Genomic DNA, 20867 nt, shown 5'->3' with positions numbered 1-20867 from the left:
TGTTTTAGATTATCTTACAAAACATTTGATTAGTGTGTTTGACTTCTTCATACATAGGAAACAAATCGATTAGTTTTTTCTCAAAAAGGTATCCACAACTAAAAAACGGATATATTTAGTTTTAATTTCTAATAGTTTTACTTTAATTATTGTTATTAATAATCACATTTTTATTATATGTTATTGTTAGATATAGGTAACTTATTATTCCTGTATTTATCGTTTGAATCTTACTAAATAAACTGCACGTTTTGCTATTTACAGCAAAACCAATGCATACGTTAACGCAATAATGAGGTCAATGCCAGTAAGTATTAAGTATGAATTTGTTTTATTGTTGGCGCGCAGGTGGGACCTCGTGCGCGTTTCTGTTTACATCTCTACGTGCGTTGCGTCGTGACGCCACATACGACCCCACCCCGCCTCGCGCAGCAGCCCAGTTGCGGTGGCAGCTTTGAGCTCAAATTTGCAAGATTGAAGTGGGAAGCGACGCCGCGGGGACCAGAATAACGTACAGAATAAAACACCCGCAAAGACAGGATGGAGGAAGCCGATCAAGGTATCTGAAACCTCCCGAGAGCGTGAAATGACACACGGAAAATATTAGATAAGAAATGCAGCCGAGGTCAACTTTCAGAAGTTAGCTAGCTTGCGTGTTAGCACAGCCACCAGATGCTTTTAGAAAATTGCTCGAGTTATTTTCTTGTGTGAAAGTTGTTAACGTGACAGTTGGTCAGACGAAATATTGAGACATTTGCGTTTGGTGGAGAGTCATTTTGAGAATGAGATGAATGAAATGACCTCATAGGTGATTGTTTAACGTTATACTAGTCACATTAATTTGGGAAGTACCAGATGCTAACCATCGTTTCCCATCTTTTATTTGCAAAACGTGTTTGCGTTGTAAAATAAGGATGTTTGTAGCGGTTAACATGCGTGGGCTTACAGTACAGAATCGGCGGGCTGGTTAAACCATATGTTATCTTCAAACACCTGCTGGAAATGTGTGTCTGTGTTCCACACATGGTGTCATTGCCTTGATCTTGGTGGTACATGTGTGCTGAATCAGCTTTAAATAAAATAACTTTTTCTTGTAATGTCCTGTAGACTAACTGTTTTATTTTAAGGCACGCCAGTGGTAATTGATATAACCTAAAAGCTCTGAAATACAAAGATGTCACAGTTTTGATAGCTTTCTCAATTTCCCTTCTCTTATTTATCTTTATCATTTATTTTTGTTTCCTCTTGTATGTATTTTTCATTCTTGTGTCATTTATTTTAGAATCTGATTAAAATAGGAGATGTAGAGTTTGGATCTCAAGAAGACATGTGGAACATAAGGTTGTGATCTGTTGAGTCTAATGTTGTTTTCGGGGTTCAGGGTGTACTTTGTTTATGTTGAGATACCCGGTGTTGATGTTATCATTTGCGAGGTAACACATTCAATTGGTTTAAACGCATATTGTGCTCCAATCCCTTTGTGTAACTGCATTGTGTGCTGCTGTGTCTCAGAACGTGACCTGATAGAAATATTGAAGGCACTGAGATTTCTATAGATGGTTTCATCTGATGCATGCACCTGGGACCCGTTTCAATAAGGAGGTTCAAGCAACACTGAGTTAAAATATGAACTCTGAGTTGATTTACTCAGATAACCGCTACTCTGAGTTTTCTGTTTCAGAACAGCTGGTTTCAATCAGTTCAATCCACTCTGAGTAACTTCACTCTAGGTTACGCGTGTTCACCGCGGCTTTAAAAAGCCATCATCAATTGAGCGAAGATAACACGATTCACCATGGCAACGCCACGTGACAAAAAACGCTCCGTTTATTTCTCGCCAGTCGAATTGGAGGCACTATATATATATATATATATATATATATATATATATTATGTATATCGTATCGTATATGTATAAACATATATACCTACGATTTTTTGTCATGTAGGTGCAATCCTTCTGCAATAAAAAGAACATGGCAGCAGCTGGAAATGAAATATAAAAACATCATTCAGTCCGGTGAGTTTAAATGCTCTTGCTTGTAGGATGCCTGACTGGGAAATGTTTGATATATTTAATAAACTGGCCTTGAAAGTTATGAGGATATGAGAACCGAGCACTGTGGCTATAGAAGACAAAAAACTGGCCATGCTTGCCCCTGCTCCAGCTATGTGTAATGGAGGCCAGCTAGTGATGCTCTAGCGACAGACGCAATAAGGACTGCGGTGGTTAGGCTCGTGGTTAGAGCGCCCGTCTCTCGTTCTGACCGACATCTGTTCGAAGCCCGCGCGGGGCGAGTGAGACCTTTTAAATGTGCACCCAATCACATTGGGAAATCCTAAAGGGTATTTGAATTATTAGAGGTGGCAGCAAGAGCACATTTATTTGATCAGCTTATTCAGAAAGACGTTCACCATTCACCTGCAATCCTATGAAACTCCTCTTTGATGGTTCTCACAGGAAACTTAACACAAATGTATATAAAGTGCTTGAGAGTGATGCACACTTTTCTTACTGCTCTGCATACAGTTGCCTTGCTAACCATCCCCGGTGTTATATAGAAAGCTTCCATTAGCAAAGACACATAAGGCCATACAGAGAATCTGCTCAGATGTAAGAGTGCAGCCACGACGAGTGAGGTTTGTGATGTAAGGATGAAGCAGATTGTGAATATATTTAATGGACTGTAAAGAAAAACTGTGCCTCTCAAATAAAGAATCCTCCGGATATGATAAAACATCCAAACGTGGCTTCACCATATATACTCTCCCGACGTAAATGTAACTCTCTCTGAATGAATGCAGCTTCCTCATCTACGGGTACTGAATAAACGGACATTTAATGTCTGTGATACGAACTTGTGCGCGATTAAGGAAAACGATTGAAAAAACAAACGGCGAAGGCAATTTCAACACCGCTTGCGCTTCTAAAAGGGGCGGAGATTGTAACAAACCTCGGGTTAGTGGAATAAAACCTGCTCCAGACCAGGTTAGGTTCACAGAGTAGGTTACTATGGTTACTCACTCTAAGTATAAGATACCTTGATTTCTGAAACGGGCTTGACTTACCCCGCGGTCACGGGTTTGATATACCTCGCGTTCTGAAACTGAAAACCCAGAGTATCCTGTTTTCTGGGGTTAACTTACACTGAGTTTGCTCTTACCCTGCTTTCTGAAACGGGTCCCTGACCTGAAGTTAACATCTGGTCTGTATTTGGTTATAATGTAGCAATTTATATAATATGTAATTGTATTAAATTACTTTAAACCTACTCAACAATTATTTATTATTTGTGAAGGGTGACCAACATTTTTTTGTTGTTGTTGCGATTAAACCGGCAACATTGTCTGATATATTTCTACAGTAGTCAATAAAGTTAGTAGTTTGTCAACCACCCTATTGTTATTCACATCTATGTATGTGTAGGGCTGTCAGACTTAGAATGATGAAATTGGATTGACAGTTGTCTGATAGATAAATAAATAACTGATTATTTGTATATCTTAGGCATTTGAAAAGTATTATGATTAATTGTTATACAAATGTTCATATATTTTATATGCATCATTCAATAAAATGGTTATTGTGAGATAACGTGTCACAAATGGTATCAAAATCTAATTCTATTAATAAAAGAAATAAATAATAAAATGTTAACTTGCAGTATAAGAGAAATACACTAAACATCTTTATTCGTGTATTCATTTAACAAAATGTAAATTTTGCAAATGTAAATATTCTTTAAATAACAGAAACAAGGTCCTGAGAACCCAAACTAAAACTGAGATATGAGGATGAGATCACATAACTAGCTTATAGCTAAGGTCAAAATGGTGGCTTTCTGTTTTGTCATATATTTAAGGGCCCAGCAGATGTAATATTTTGTAATTACGTACACTTAATGTCACACAGAGCTTATTTATGTAGTCCTCTGTTCTTCTGACCCTTCTGTGTCCATCTTGGTCTACTCGTCTCATTGCTTTGATCTGAGTGGCCTGTTTTCTCTCATCCCTCCTGGGCCTTAGTGAGCTGATGAGCAGCCACTCCAGGAGCCAGAGCCTTCCTGTCTGAATCTTCTGTTCCCCACCCCTCATCTCTCTCACGCAGAGCTGCCATCTGCTCATTCCTCTTTTCTGCATGCCCATGTCTCTCTACAGCTGCTGCCCACAGGCCATTGTGCGACCTGATGAGAAGATTGCAAGACAAAGCCAGAGAGACACCTTTCGTTTATTTTCCTAGAGATGGCGGGCAGGTATACCTCCTTCCAGTATTTGTGTATCCCATACACTGGTCAATGCACAACGTGTTTGTTGGAAGCATCGTAGAAATCTCTAGTTAGCGAATCTGTAGTAAGGATGTGGCATTAAGGATATAAAGACTGAGTCATCAATGGGAAACCTTTCACCCAGATACTGAACGCAGGGTGTAGCCTTCTGTTCCTGTTTAGAAGTGACCCGTGGATTAAAAAACCTGCTTTAACACCGTGAAAATCAGTTTACATCTTTAATAAATGGACTTCATTTGTAGAGATCTGCTGTTTAGGCAGTGCTTTGCACTGTTCTGATCTTGCTGTCATAGAAACAGAGAAATAAAAAAAACTAATAGCTGTTCACTGTGGAATGAGGAACCTGTAGTCTAATCTTTACAGGTATTGCTGAATTTGGTCTCTCATAAATGTGAACGTCACACATTTAGGCGAAATTGGTTATAGACCAGTCAGCTATAGAGGTTGAACGTTTACCTGACTTTTATCTTTTGCTAAAAACTTAGCAAGTTTTTATGATCTCAGTGGTGGAAATTTCCACTGTGAAGTTTGTTGGTGCGCTGCCGTGTTGAAACTCTGGTCTGCATGTTAAGACAGTTTTCTTTCAGACGTGCGTTCACTGCATTGGTCTAAAGACATCAGAAGGTGGAATGCCAGTTTTGTTGATGGCTTGTTGAAGTATAAATCATTTTTTGTTTCAAATGTTGTCTTTTTTGCAATTCTTTTACAATGTGTACACATCCCGATACAGTGAATTGGTTCTCAAACTCAAATTTTGTTGTATGCAGCTGTGACATGACAATAAAGATATTCTAATATGAAAATCTGATCCATTAATGTAAGCTTGTCACTGTTACAGAGAAACTGTCAGGTAAAATACTAAGACTATTAAATACGTCAAACAAATGCTTTTGGAAGATTGTAAAGTCAAATATTTTAATATTTAAAATGATTAAAATGAATAGTCTATATGAAATTCTCTCAATACACAGTAAAAATGCTTACTATTATTTCAAAAGATGTCCCTGTTCTGCTCATCCTCCCTAACCATTTCTCATATTTCTTGTGGTTTACAGTACGGCTTTGTCTGTGATCCTTGGAAAACTACACAAAATGTAAACAATAAATTGAAAGATAGCTGCGATAGGTCAATATAATACATTTTAAAAGCCAAGCGATGTCTGTTTCTTTACAGCAAACCTGCATATCGGAGCCATATGACAGATGTAAACAAATGTGTCTTAATGCGAACTGTGTTATCGATATCTGGTCAGATTCACACAAATTTCTTGTTAAAGGGAAAGGTATTTAAGAGCTAAAAATCGTTGATAAACTCTGTGTAAAGATGATGTCATTCAGTGTAATCCAGCCTTAACGTTACATGTTAGATGCTAAAAGCAATAGCATCCAAGCTGCCCATGAATTTTTAAACGTATAGTTTAATAGTTTAGGCAGCTGACAGTCTCACAACACTTACGAACATCGTTTATTGTTATCCGGCGAACTTTACGCAAGCAGCGAGCACAAATATTCATCTTCTCCTCTGCCATGTTCACAGCTCTAGGTAGAGATGTATGGCTTCCAGTAGAATTTTCTAAGCTTTTCTCACTCAACGTAGCGAGTCATTACGCCACATGTAAAAATATGGCTTATTTTATTTTACACAGAGTTGAGAATTTTGGCAGGGTTACGATGTTGACTAACATCACACTGAAGAGAGAAACTTGAGGCTATGCAGGGTCTGAAATGAGCCTTTTAGACTACAGAGCTTAGTATGCTCAGTTTTAATTTATTGATTATTTAACATGCACTGTGTAATATTATTTTGTTGGTTCGGCAACAATTTGGTCATGCCAAAACATGTATATGCCAGACTCTCATTGCAACTCAATAAATTGAGTTTTAATTCACTTTCCAAAAAGAAAATGTACTTGCATTTGGTGCCTGGCGGGTGTTCATTTACAAACCCTGCCTGAGGCCTTGCTTTGAGTCTCCAACTGTTCTGCAGAAAGAGATTGTGTTCAGCCATGTGACCAAGCAGATTTCTAACTTTCATTTAATTTTGAACAAGGAAAAATCAGTTTATTGAACTCGGTAGTATTGTTAAAAGATTATATCCTTTGAATACCATGTCAATAATGTGTTCCACGTTAGTTTAGGTCCTACTCCCTTTGATGAAATACTTTTCTTGTTGTCACCCATAATTTTCCACGAGATATGTCTGCTCAGGCCACTAGACTTTTGCTCACGTCCCATGATTCCCATTTTGGTTCAGTCACGGGACGCGGTGCGTTCGGAATAACGCAGTAATTGATTAGATGCTGTGGTTTATTATGTGCTTTAAAATACTGTCTTTATATACTTGGGTGTTTGAACTTGTGCTCTCAGATTAAATGGAAGTCATACGAGATCCAGTTCCTGATGTTTGTAGACATCCATTGATTGGTTCATGTTTATGCTCATTGATTTAAATTGCTGTAGGACTCTTTATGAGGTTATGGCATTCCATGTCTGTCCTGTTGGCATTGTGATGGGCACAGCTGCATGGGTGGGGTTATGGGAATGATTCTGGGATGGAGGAAGAAATGTCTCTATCATTAGTGTTAAAAAGAATAGTTCACGTAAAGCTTATGTCATATTTTGTTCTTCAATAGTCGATTTGTGAATCTTTTCTATATAATGGAAGTGGTGACTGTGGTTCTGCGAGTAACAGTAAAAACAGTCAGTTCCTCATATGGCTTCAGAAGACTCGGTATGTAACACCTTAAATTTAGTACCTTTTTGCAGTTCAGCTCCTGGTCCCCATCCCTTTTATGATATAGGCTAAAAGAGAGCATCACAAACAATTTGCTGAATTTATTTAGTGGTGACCCCCAGAAGAATGAAGTCATATGGTTTTATAAAAACAAGAGTGATGGGTCAGTACACAATTATTGTTTTGTGTGACCTATTCCTGTGATCAAAGAGTTTTGTCAGAACAAATGTGCTCATTTCCTCTTTCAAACAACTTCTCTGAACTGGAGCTGGGTTGTGGTGCCCATGGCCGGCTTTAAAGTCAACATGAAATTACATTTACAGAACATTTGAATGTTATCTTATCAGGCACATTACCTGGTGAAACAGGATGTTTAAAGCATCAGAAACTGATTGGCATTAATAGATTATGTATATGGAGGGGTTTCTCAATTGCTCCTCTGGTAGTGCCGCCCCAGACTCATTGGTTGAGCCTGTGTTGCTATGTCAGGTCGTCCGGTTCACCAGGCTGCTTGTTATTCACGGAGGCACATTGTGTTTACTGTGATAACACTCTTCAGGGAAATCAACGTGCTTGTGGTGTACAGCGGTTTTAACTGCAATATGAAGGCATGTAGACACCTTAATGGGGAAGTTCATGATTTTCATGATTTATTTTTCCTTTTCTCACCCACAGGACGTTAAACATGTTTAGAAACGTCTTGTGTCTTTGGAGCACAAATACAGATATTTAGATGTCAATTTTTGGAAAGGTCTGAGCCACTATGTGCGGATGGACCAATTTAACCATGTCTTCGTACGTTTCTGGACCTTGGCAAACACTGCCACCATGATGTCTATGAGAAGGCCTGGAAATCTCTCGAATGTCACCCTAAATGTAAATATCTTCATTTGTGCTCCGAAGATGCCGGAAGTTCTCTAAACATGTTAAACGTCATGTGGGTGAGAAAAAAAAAACACAAAGTTGATTTTCGGGTCAACTTTCCCTTTAATCGCGTTTATGCTGCTCTGACCGAGGTGCACATGTGCTTCTGTCACGCACCTTGAGCGCAAATTCATGAGAAACATGACAGTCTGAAGTTTTACTGTCAACACAATTTGCTGTCAGCCGTCTCTGATCCATACCTTCGTACAGAAACAGCGCGATGCTACTTCGATTATGCTAAAAGCGATCGTGAGCTTAATAGTATTATTTAGATTGAATTATTGAGTTTACATGAGGTCTACATTACCTAATGCATACGGTGCTTAAAAAAAGATTTTCATATTACAACAGCAAATTCTGCTAAGATTTATATCCACAAGTTTTTCACGCCCCATGACGCTTTGCGTGAAAGATGAGAGAAACTTACGGATCAATGTAAATAAATGCATTTCTGCTGTAAGGAATGGGTTCGATTTTAATACTTAACTGCGGATGTTTAGTAGCTTTATTGATTCAGTTGTTGTGAAAGTAAAACAATTAGCAATTTGATCAAGATGTCGATTGTGTGCTATTCAAAGATGTGGTAAATGTATTTTTTGATGCACATATCATAAAGCTGCTGTATCGCCAGCTGACCATTAATCTGATGAACATTATACTAATGATCATGTGCAAAATCTGGCTTTTTACAACTTGAAACATTCTCTCGAGGTTTTGTTTAAAAGACCATGAGTGGAAGAAATACCTACTTTACATCAAGCATATCAGCTTCAAATAATGGTTATAAGTGCAGCCATGAACAGCGGTTTCTCATCAGTTTGTAAGTTGTTTTTAATAGATTACCACATGAAACCAACCGTATTTCAATACAAAATATGAATCACAGTCTGATTTTCTGTCATCGGTATAAGTTATTCAATACACTACTTCTGCCACTTCACCGGAAGTTGTACCCACGTTCATTTTTACTCCGGAAACTTGTGTATAGGCTACAATCTTAAAGGGAATAGTTCATCAAAAAATGACAATTCTTTCATCATTTAGGGCCCTAGGAATACGTCGAAAACATGAAAAAATACTTCAGCAAACTATATTATTCATTTATAAACTATATTAAAAAACCTACAGTAGATACTTTGAAACCGTACAGGGAAAAATCTGCAATAGGTTTTATGCAGAGATGGGCATTTTTGACCATATACTGGACAGATTTGAAAAACGAGTACTCGATTATTCCGGGCGGCGCGTGTCCCTCATGGTGAGAATGAAAAGATTTGAATTGCAACACTGGTACAAACATTTTTGTTGATAAAACTATGACAAGATTGTGGAAATAATTAAATCAACACTAAAAATCACCATCAAAGTTTTTGATAATACAGTAAACATTTAAAAAGAAATATCAGCATGAGGTGAAGCATCATCTCTGTCCTGTTGCATTTCTCTCTGTCAATGTGTGTCGGGCTTGTCTGTCTGATAGTAGCGGACTTAAAAGAACCATTGACTCTCATAGTATTTATTTTCCCTACTATGGCAGTAAATGGGGGATGAGATCTGTTTGGTTTCTAACATTTGTTCAAATATCTTTGAGTCAAGAAAATATTTCGATCTAGACATCATCGAAACACCAGCTCAAGAGACACAAACAATACAGATAAAGCTCACAGTACAGTATACCACAGTTCTTAGTGAAGAAATATATACTATTGGAATTCCAGGTCTGTGCCAATCCTATCTACATACAGTATAGCCCTACATAGTTTGTTATCTGCTGTAAATGTAATTTACAAGAATATTAACTCAACAAATGGACAAGACCTAGAAAGCATCTCAGAATACACTATAATGCTGTAGAAGGAGAACACGATACTCCGTGTCGGCCTTTAGGTATCAAATATTATGAATTTCTTTCACTTGGCTGAATCCATTTCATTCTGAGTATAATAGTTTGGGCAGCCGGTGTGTAGTTGTGTGGATGCACGAATGCTCTGTAATGTATTAGTGTCCTAATCTGGGCCACGGCAGATTACCGCTTCTTTTCATGGGCTTGCCCCTGTGTCATGTGACCAGAGAACAAATGGATCTTCATTTCCAATGGACGAGAAGATGCATGGAGGGGGCTGAGCATGAGGCAGCCCAGAAACAACTAAAGACGATGCTTTTCATGAGACTAGTTTAAGTGCAGCTCCATACACTCTAATCCCCACAAGGACTTTTAAGATTACAGCTGGGAGTGTCGTCTCATGCCGGAATAGGACATTCTGGTAACTCATTAACGCTCTGTCGCCGCTGCCTCTGGCCCGCTGTCATGTGAGCCTGCGGCAACCCTGCTAGCACTGCAGAATCCCCAACGCTCGCTTGTTCTCGCAGCTACGCAAGAAGATCGGACAAATAGCGCTCACACGCCCGGTCACATGAAATTAATTACCGCCCGGGCAGCTTCCTGTTCATGGGCAGAATGGAGGAACCCGTGGAGGAGTACAAGTCTCTGTTTAACTTTGAGCAGGGAGTGAACACCAGCTACTTATACCTGTCACCCAAAGAGAGTTTCACTCCTCCCGGTTCACCCGTACCGTCGTTCAGAGGTAATGGTGTTTGTTCAGCTGCTGATTTTGTGTGTGTGTGTGTGTTGAGTTGTGGACGAGCGTTAATGAAAGCGTGCGGGTGGATATGAGAGCTCATGTCAGGTGCTGATGTTGTGAAGAAGGCCAGGTGTCAGGAGCAGATGCTGGTCAATTGGGGGCATCAGTGAGCCCTCGAGTTATGGTGAAATGGACGCAATGACCAGATATAACATACTAAAGTGCACAACATTTGAAATACTTTGACTCTCTGCAGAACACAAAAGAAGATATTTCGAAGAACGTTGGTAACATTGACCCCATTGACTTCCATTGTATGGACACGACACCACCGAGACATCCTCAAAATATCTTCATTTGTGTTCTTTCTTTTTTTGAGTCATTTACATGTTTTAAATTACATGAGGGAGAATAAATGATAGCAGATGTTTTGTGAACTATCCCTTTTATCATTTTTTCCTTGTATCTGAATTGAATTATTAGGACTATACTGGCAAGCACCCAAATGGCACATGCTTAACTGTACCGTGCATTAAAACTGCATTTATAATTTATTCCCCAGCCACTATTGGTATTAAAATACAATTAAGATGTTAATCACTTAATGCCGAGCAGTGGCTCGGATAGCAAATTACAAATGTGTTTGCATAGTGCGCCCCAATCTCATTATTCGGACTGAAGGGAGGTCATTGATTTAACCTGTATACTGACATGACACATCTGAGCTGGAAAGATTTCTTTATATAGGTATTCATGAGATGCAATGATTCTTGTTATTTTGCCTCTAGAAACTCGTGTGTGGAGATTCAGCCGGACTGATGTGGACGTTGAACCACAAACTTTTAAAAGGGAAATTGTGACAGATTGTGTGATGAAATCAAGGCAACTGATCAGGTGGTCTGATCGTATCCGAAATGTTTTCAACACCAATTTGGGCAGAAAGTTAACTTTTCCGTTGTGATTTGTGTACACTGCTTGTGATCACTATTGCAACAATCATTTTTTAGTAAACTGTCTGTTTGTCTTGCTGGTGTCACAAACATTTGTGAGGGTTTTAACATATCAGCATTAAAGGTCCAGTGTGTACTTTTTTGGAGGATCTATTGACAGAAATGCAATATAATAGACATACTATGTCTTCAGAGGTGTATAAAGACCTGATGCGTTGTTTTTATTGTCTTAAAATGAGCTATTTCTATCTACATACACCGCGGGTCCCCTTGCATGGAATCCGCCATGTTGTTTCTACAGTAGCCATGAAAGGACAAACTGCTATACAGAGTATGTTTCGTAAATATGATATCTCCCCCAGAAAAGAAGCAAAAACGTGACAACATCTTAGCCCTGTGTCAGCCGTCGTACTGCTTGGAAAGGGAGGGTTGGAGTGAGTCGCTGGTTTGCAATTCGAAACCGTAGATGCTGCTAAAACTCACACACTGGACCTTTAAGGGGCATTTATTTACCCTTATGTCATTTCCATGTGTGCTTTTCTGTCATCTGCAGAATCCCAGAAAAGGTATTTTGAAGCACGTTGGTAATCAAACAAACATTGGCTCGCATTGACTTCTATTGTAAACCATTTCTCAAAATATCCTCTCTTGCGTTCCACTGAAGAAAGAGTCATATGCTGATTTTGAGTGACATGAGAGTGAATAACTGATGACTGAGTTTTTATTTTGGGTGAACTATTGCTTTAAACCACCTCCAGCAGAAAGTATTATGTCGGAGGAATGTTGCGCCTTTTTATCTCCCTGCAGAAGAATGTTGCTCCATTAAACCGGTTTGTTTGTACTGTAAAACACCTCACTGTAGGCAATAAGTACTCGGGGATAGTCTGGGTAATCTGCTTTTCAATGAAAACATTTTTTCTTTACAATATGAAGGGCACTGATAAATATTATAGTGACATCATGAGCATGTGACTGATGTCATGTGTAAACTTCTCAGCTGTTTCTTTTAAGTTGACTGTTGGTTGACACTCAATATTCAGTTCCCACAGTGAGCGAGGATGATACACCACTGCCACCAGTCTCTATTAGGGTGTATCATGTACATGAATGTAACACCATGCTCAGTTCAATGTAATGACTTGAGTTCAACGAATAAACAATTGCATTGGAAATGCATGCTTTACATGCACGTAGAACAATCCTTCTTTCTTCAAGTTGTTTGGATTTGCGTGATAGTGGCTTTGAGATTGTTTAAAAGCAGTGGTCTTCATCGGAAAGTCTCGGTTTCATTTCTTTCTATCATTGGTTTGAGATCCGTGTTTAAAACAAACCACACACCAAACATTTGCGTTGTTGTATCACAGCCAGCAACAGTACAAAAGATCCCCTTTAGTTCCCATTTACCTTTGTGTTAAGTGAAAGGCAGAACGACTGGTTTTTCCAGAACTACCAAACATCAAATGCACTGATACGTCATGTGTAAGTGCAATGTTCTTCTTCCAAAGTGGAGGTAACACACGCAGTTTCTGCCAATCTCATATTAATGTTGAGTACCTGTAGAGTAGACCTGCATACTAAGTTCGTATCTTGGAAGAGTCTTTAGTTTGATCAAATTTATAAAGGACTGATACAGCTCTACGATTATTTCCAAAGACAGGCGAGCCCTCGAAGGCGTTGTCAAAAATAATCGATTTTACGATGCATCGCAATGCAAATGTGAACGCTCACTGCATCGAAACATATACAAACATATACGCGATTATTAAAACATGCAATTAAATATGCCAGTGTTTACTGTTCTATTGTAAATAAAATGTCGTTTAATTTGACAAAAAGCATATAAAAACATCTTTCAGACGGTAGTTTTAGCACGATCAGCGCTTGCACATCTCTCCCTCCCTCTTTCTTTTCTTTCTGGCACGTTCAGATAAGTGTGTGCGCGGAGGAAGCACAAACGCGCATTTTCATATATTTTTGAACTTGGACCAGTGTTTAAAGTTTTTTAAGATGTAAAGCACTCGTTCGACATGTTAAAGACGCCAAACTGCATCGAAAACCACCGCGTCTCCTCGTGTTATCAAAGAAGAGCGCCCCACTAAAGCGTATATTTGGGGCTTTGACAAGAAAGAGCTCAACAGTTACAGCTTGTCCACACCACACCACACACGAGCGGTGCGACAAAAGACTATTATATACAGAAATTTCCTCCCCACTGGATGCGGCGTGACAGACACTTTGTTCTTAATGGTTCCTGTTGTCTTTTGTCGTTGATCATCGGTGCTCGGGTGCGATGTAGACAGAGTGTTAAAGTGTGAGGGAGACAGGCGATGCATCGGGATATCGAATCGAATCGTTGACATAATAATCGTGATCAAATCCCAGCAAAGCCAGCAAAACACAGACATTTGATGCAGTTTCACTTACCAGGTGAAGTTCATGTCCGACATCTTTTAGCTTTTAACAGTAGCCCTTAACGGACAAACTGCTCTACAGAGCGTGTTTCATAAATGTGTTATCTCCTCTGGCAAAGAAGAGAAAACGTGACTTTATCTTTGTCCTGTGTCAGGTGGAGTGAGACGTTGGTTGCAAGATGCCACTAAATGTCATACACTGGACCTTTAAAACACGACTTGCCCTCATTTTTAACCCATCAACTCAAACTGAATGAATGAATGTAAGGTGTATTACAGTCCAAAATTCTCTAAATTCCCGAATCCTCTGTGGGTGCAGAATTACACCTGTCCATATTGCAGGTGTATACTTCTATTGGTAACTGAACTTTTCTTGTTCGCTGAAGTTTTTGTCAAATATAATCCATCAAATGAATGAGAGCTGCAGATCTTTGCCAGCTAACACAGTCAGCTACTGAAGATATTGATCCCAGACCTGACTTCGAGCACGATCTTATCAGGTCATTCCCGTTAATCTTATAAAAGCTTTATTATGGGCTGGACAAAAACACAGATTTGTCTAATTGGAAAATGGACTGATGTGAGGCTAATATGCGATGAGTGCAGTTCTCAGTTTATGACCATCTGGAACTCCTTAGTTTGATTGACGGCGCCGATTTTTTGGCCTTTCCTTCTATTTCTCAGCTTGTTAAATGATGACATCCATTACTGTATGTTTTATTTCTGTGGAATGTCATGTCAATGGTAAATCAAAGTGCATTTTCCAGATATCTGGCAGCCCTTACAAAGTTTTCAAAGCTCTTTGACTCATGTCTTCATCTTTATTTTCATTCTTTTTTTACCTCTGGCCTGACGTCTGATGATAAACTTCATAATAAAGTTATTCTTGCCACTTACTGTCAAACTAACAAACAGGCCTTATACTTTGAATTAGAGTTCAACTGAAGTTATTCGAACTGTTATAATACATAGCGGGTGCCATTTATGTTGTTATACAAAACTAGTTTAAAAGAAAGTCGTGTGAACTGGTTGTGATCGTCTTCACTTAAGTATTGCGAAATATTTCCAAGGTTTCAAAAAATGTTGATAACATGGGAAGATAATTCAAGTCTGAACTAACTGGTGGTGGATGTGTTTGTCTGTAGGCGCCCAGAGGCAAGAATTCGTCCCAGAAGTTGGTGAAGATGCAGTGAACGCAGTAGGACCATCTGCATCCAGCACAGCCCTGAGTGAAGAAGAACAAGCCGAACTACACAGTGAACTCGCTAAGGTTAAACATCCTTTAGTACTTTTCTATGTCAAGAGATTTCACGACACCATTCCACTTTTCTTTCAATTGAGAAATGCAATGAAGAGTGTCAAATATTATCTGGTCTTATCATCACGTGGTTGTTTTTAAAAGCTAAACTTTTACATGTTGTATAGCTGAACCAAATGCCCCACAAACTCAATTGCAGCTCTATTTTACCACTTTATCCACATCAAGTGCATTTTGTATACTTCTGCGCTGCAGGTTGAAGACGAGATCCAGACTCTCACTCAGGTGTTAGCAGCCAAGGAGAAGCAGGTGGCGGAGATCAAGCGGAAGTTGGGCATCAATCCACTCAACGAGCTCAAACAGAACCTGAGCAAGAGCTGGCATGAAGTCACCACCTCCACCGCGTACGTGCCCTCACCGATCTCAGGCATCTGTGTGCCGCCCACGCCTCTCATGCTGCTGCTGCGGAGCGCTCCATCTGTTGCCACATCTTCTATGCTTTTACGACTTTAAATACTTGCCGTTTGTCTGAATCGCATTATAGAAATACAGTTGTGAAGATTCCTGCCTTAACTTGTTTATGCTTTTCTTTCCAGCTGTTAAAGTGATATGATGTTGTTATGCTGTTGGTTACTGATCTGCCTGTTGTCTGTGATGAGCAGGTATAAGAAGACCTCAGAAACCCTGTCTCAAGTTGGACAGAAGGCGACGACAGCATTTTCCAGCATGGGTTCAGCCATTACCAGAAAACTTGAAGACGTGAGGTGAGAAATGTTTTGCACAGATGTGCACACACCTCACTAACATCGTGCACTAACAATGTCCATTTCGGACCACTCTGGTTATGTTCACACAGCAGCAGAAAACACTTGTTGTAAGAACTTTGTCTGGAATGCTAAAAGTTGTTGTTAACAGAAAGCACTTGTGTTTATATTGTAAAACTTTCCGTTGTCCACCCTGCCGTGGAAATTGAAACCGGTATGGCTGGCATGGATCGGCACGGAGTTGAACGGTTAAGCAACGAGAACGATTCAGCGCGATGGTGGAAAAGTGCTCAGTGTGTCCGAATATGGGATTCCAATACCTAAATTCTTCATGTTTCGTAGACAAGAAACAACGTTGCTACCTAAGTAATAGCTTTTCGTATTTTGTGCTTTGTCATTGAGAAGGCAGAACTAGCGACTGACCTCCACTAACAAGAGCGTGACTGTTGTAGCTCCACAAACTATGACGAACTATACGAAACGAACCGATCAAGTCTCGCATCCAGCGTCCGTTGTCGTTTGCGATTTATCATGATACTCGTATATTGCTAGAATTGGGCTAAATGTATGTAGTCTGAAGCTGGAATAAAGATGTCATGACTGAATTCGGTCAAAGGTACATAATGTATGAACGTGCGGCAGAAAATTATTTTGCGGTTTGACAGTCGCACTCGTCGCTAACAGGATTTCCAATCCCTGTGGTGTGTGAACGTAACCATTGTGAGCTCCGACACTCATTCAGTTTATAAGCCTTTACCAGAACACTGCTGGACAAAATAGCATAGGACTCAGAAGACATGAGACATTGAGCTACAGTAAAGCCTTTAACCGTAGACACCCACATTGAACAGACATGCATTCAGTTTCACAGTCTTGCGACAGCCTGTTGCAATGCTGGCGACTCCATTAACTGTTGCTAACAAAACCTCTGCCATTTTACAGATTACAGTCATTTTCCAATTCCTTTGGGTAAGAGCGTGTGCAGTTGCTTCAGACTTAAGCTGGTTACAGTATATTGAATGCTATACGGTTCAGTAGTGTGATGAATAGACTTAGCATGCCTCCTGTCTCTCTGTTTATGCATGCACATTTTGTCTTTTTAAAGGGTTGTTCTCATGTGTGAGTGTGCATGCGATATGAAGGCCAAACCTCAGAAACAACTAGTGAAAACACCTCGGTTGTGCATGTTTGTTGTTATATACATTACAAAATGAATTGCAACTATTAAACAGTATGCGACCCTGGATCACAAAATCACAGTCTTAAGTAGCACGGGAATATTTGTGGCAAAAGCCATATTGTATGGGTCAAAATTATTTATCTTTTATGCCAAAAATCCTTAGGATGTTAAGTAAAGATCATGTTCCATGAAGATCGTTGCAAAACTCCTACCATAACTATATCAGAACTTAGTTTTTGTGTGTAATATGCTATGCTAAAGACTTTACAGGCGATTTTCTCTGAATTTAGATTCTTTGAACCCTTCTAGTTTTAAATAGTTATCTCTGTCAAGTATTGTCCTATCCTAACATATCATATATCAATGGAAATCTTATTTATTCAGCTTTCATATGGTGTAAAATATGAAATTTATAAAATTGACACAAAGGTTTTGTTTCCAGCATCACAGTTAAAAGTGTAATTTACGTGAATTTCAAAATGCCCCCCATGTGCCCCCCAAGTTATTAACAAGTGTGTGCAAACCTGATGATTCAACTTGAGGGGTTATATTACACTTTAAATCCCAGATTCATAATGTGGTCTTAAACTCATTCCTCATCACACATTTCTCCTGCTTTCCGTCGTCTGTAGCGCTTCATGTAACTTTAACAACTGCTGTAGCATCATCTCATTGTTTCTCATTAGACTCTGCAGTGCGTGTGTGTTTATCCCACATGAGCTTTTCAATCTTGTGGCCGTCACGCTCTTGAACACATCCTTTGCTCTGACAATCACACGTTTAAACCCAGCTGAGTCCCTGCAAATACTTTCACACGCTGCTTATTTAAACAGGCGTAATGGATGTGGTGTGAATCCATGTCTGTGATACCGGTAATAAAGTCTTAAATCCATAATGGTTTGAAGACACGCATGAAGTGTCGCGTGTCGGGCGCATGGCTTTATTCCTCACTTTTAATGTGACTCACGGCTTTGGCTAACACATGTCTGCTCTTCTTTACTGCTGACGGATGCCTGTAGTATACGCTCCATACAACATTCTGCTAGCATGCCGGTGATGAGGTAAGAGACCGTTCACAGAAAAAATGAATGAAAGGGTTCACCCAAAAATTTAAATCTGCCATCATTTACTCACCCGCGTTTCATTTCAAACCGGGCCAGACGATACAGCTGAAAATGTGTCATTGATATGTTTTATATCATTCGATATCGATCATTATTGATATATTTTAATATCCTTTATTGAGACCAGTGGAAAGTGTGGTTTTAATTTGACCACTGTATTATTCATCATTTTCCCAATTTTGACTGCATTACTGTGAAGTGTTTTGAGACAACCGTGACAGCATCAGGTTTATTAGGTTACTGTTACTTTAAGAGCTAATGCTGATACACATCAACTCTTTACTTATAACAACAGCCACCGTGTTAATGTGAACCTTGTGTGTTTTGAAGCTATTGTACTGTATGTGATGTCTACAGTCGTAGTAAATAAATTGTTGCTAACAGAGACTGCAAACATGATATACTGGCTTCTTTTTGGCATCAGGTTGCTTCTAATACGTTTAAAAGTTTAACATTTCATCACATCTCTTTCAGGAACACACCCACCTTCAAGTCATTCGAGGATAAAGTTGATACTTTAAAGGTGAGGCAATGTGGATATTATTAATCTTGTGTGTGTGTGTTTGGGTGAGAAACATAACAAACCCATCGGCTTCATTTATGGCATTGCAGACCAAGATGAGCCCCACACCTTCGACCGGAGATACCGATGAGGTTTCAGACTTCACCCCGAGTGAAGAGCCAGTGGTGAAACAGCCAGAGGGAACAATTACACCAGATCAAGAACCCCACTAAAGATCCACATCTCACCCCTCCAAACCAGCATCCCATAGTCCTCTCTATTCTCTCCACCTTCTGTTCACCTCCTGCCAAAATAAGCGGAATAATCTGCTAAAACAGACAGCGATATGGACACACATTCTGAATTTACAATCAATTCAGAACATGTGATTTGATAAACCAGGCGTGTGCGGCATGTGTCGTACATGTGGATTCAAAATTTTGTGTGGTCCACTTAACCCGTGTGTTGACATAGAAATATATATTGTGTACTGGGTCTGGGGCATTCTCAGACAGGACATGGTAGTCCTACACTGGAGCAGATGTGTGCGTATGACGTATAGGAGCAATACATGACTCGGTCCACTGCTGCATTGACCTCTAACCCCTAACCTTGGGTCAGTGATGTTGTCTTAGCTTTCACGAGAGGCTGAGCCTGAAATGGTGGGTTTTTTTACACTTTCAAGTGATATATCCTGGAGTCTTTAGAAAAATTATAATATATATATTAAAATTCGACTTCTCTTGGTTTGGGAAAATGTTCGAAAACGTTTAACTTCTTAAAAAATTCAACTAGCACAGTTACATTTAGCAGTGCTTTGTTCTATCCGTATAATTTAGTGTTTGTTCTCTGTTTTTGTTTCATACTTTTAATCAATGCCAAAAATGCAAATTCAGAACATGAGTTCTGTCTTAACAATGTGTGTGTATTATAACAACCATCACACCAAATATGATCGAAGAATGTTAAGACATTGTGTTATTACTCTGTTTGTGTGCTCATGAGAGCTTTGTCATAAAATGAGCAGGTACGAGATGGGCTTTTCTCTTCATTTCAGTAGTGCTTTAGGTCCTCACTGAGATCTCAGTGCCTTCTGTTTGTTTCTGATACCATCGGAATTTGATAGTATGGTGCAATATGACATACTACGATGTCAACGGATAGAATTAAAGAATCGACCGTAGACCAAAAACAGCATTTATAACAGGTGTACATCTTATATATCTCGCCTGTCGTTGGATAACGTCTTGTACATCATCAAATGTATGTTTGTTAGCTCTAAGTTCCAGCACTACATATTTTCAAATAAAAATATAGTTTTACGGTCTTTTGCTTTATTGTTTAAAATGTTGAACGTTTTTCTTTTAGATAAATGGATATATAGTTCATATTGCGAAAGGTTTGCTGTTGTTCATTTTCCGTTAACGTTTATTGGTGATTACATAAGATTCTGTTTCCAAATTGAATATATATCTATATCGTATCGCGCAAAGTCAACAACCCATGTGTTCTTGGGATTAAAACCCCCAGTGTGACCAAAAACCCTGTTTTGTATTTCCCCTCAAAGTTCTGCTTCGCTAATGTCATAGCTCAGGTGTTGTATGTTTTATTTTCTCAACATCACCTTTGAAATATTTTGTTTTACACTGAATGCCAATATTGGTCTGTTGGGTTGCTGTTTAGAAATAACATCCCAAAAGACTATTACCTAGTGCACCGAAAAGCAACTTTGTTCGTTTGAATGTCAGATGTCTAATAAAGCAAATTACACACCATCATTCCCAAGCCTTGATTCTTTGAAATATTGCAGCTATTGTGGACAAGAGACGCTTTAATGCGCAGAGCTGCACTGCCTCTACAAAACACTAGATGGCACCCTAATGTACATTTTCTTATGATGACTTCATAATGAAGGGGCTTTGAATACTTGCAATGAATAAGTTGCATTTTGATTCATCCCCTATATCAGTTTGCTAAGAAAAGCCTCAAATGATCATTGTGACGTAGAGGTAAATAAACACTACATAAAGTGCTCAAGTTATTATTGTAATTTTTGCATTTGACTCATGTTTGTCAACCTAGTGCATCCATTTTGTGCCTTTATATGGCTATTGTATGTACTTAGGTTCTGTTCTGGATGCGCGTGGTAAAT

General features: G+C 39.2%; 1 protein-coding gene across 6 annotated transcripts; it reads left to right on the top strand.

Annotated features, from left to right (window-relative positions):
* The first annotated feature begins 342 nt into the window (after positions 1-342).
* On the top strand, positions 343-20495 carry tpd52 (tumor protein D52). 6 transcript variants are annotated; one of them, XM_079484502.1, is made up of 8 exons: positions 418-559; positions 15033-15157; positions 15401-15549; positions 15808-15909; positions 16852-16878; positions 18109-18150; positions 18688-18736; positions 18826-20495. In XM_079484502.1, exons 1-8 carry the CDS (start codon positions 541-543, stop codon positions 18946-18948), a joined length of 636 nt encoding a protein of 211 aa, XP_079340628.1. In that variant the 5' UTR covers positions 418-540; the 3' UTR covers positions 18949-20495. The 6 variants fall into 6 exon arrangements, with proteins under 6 accessions (XP_079340629.1, XP_079340630.1, XP_079340628.1 ...); XM_079484499.1 differs by lacking the exon at positions 418-559 and adding an exon at positions 10009-10529; XM_079484503.1 differs by lacking the exon at positions 16852-16878 and having other exon boundaries at positions 343-559.
* Positions 20496-20867: the final 372 nt, after the last annotated feature.

The sequence above is a fragment of the Barbatula barbatula genome (assembly GCF_947034865.1).
Source record: "Barbatula barbatula genome assembly, chromosome: 21".
In the NCBI taxonomy this organism is placed as follows: domain Eukaryota; kingdom Metazoa; phylum Chordata; class Actinopteri; order Cypriniformes; family Nemacheilidae; genus Barbatula; species Barbatula barbatula.
Note: the sequence above shows the minus strand (reverse complement) of the source record. Positions and strands in the feature narration are given on the sequence as shown.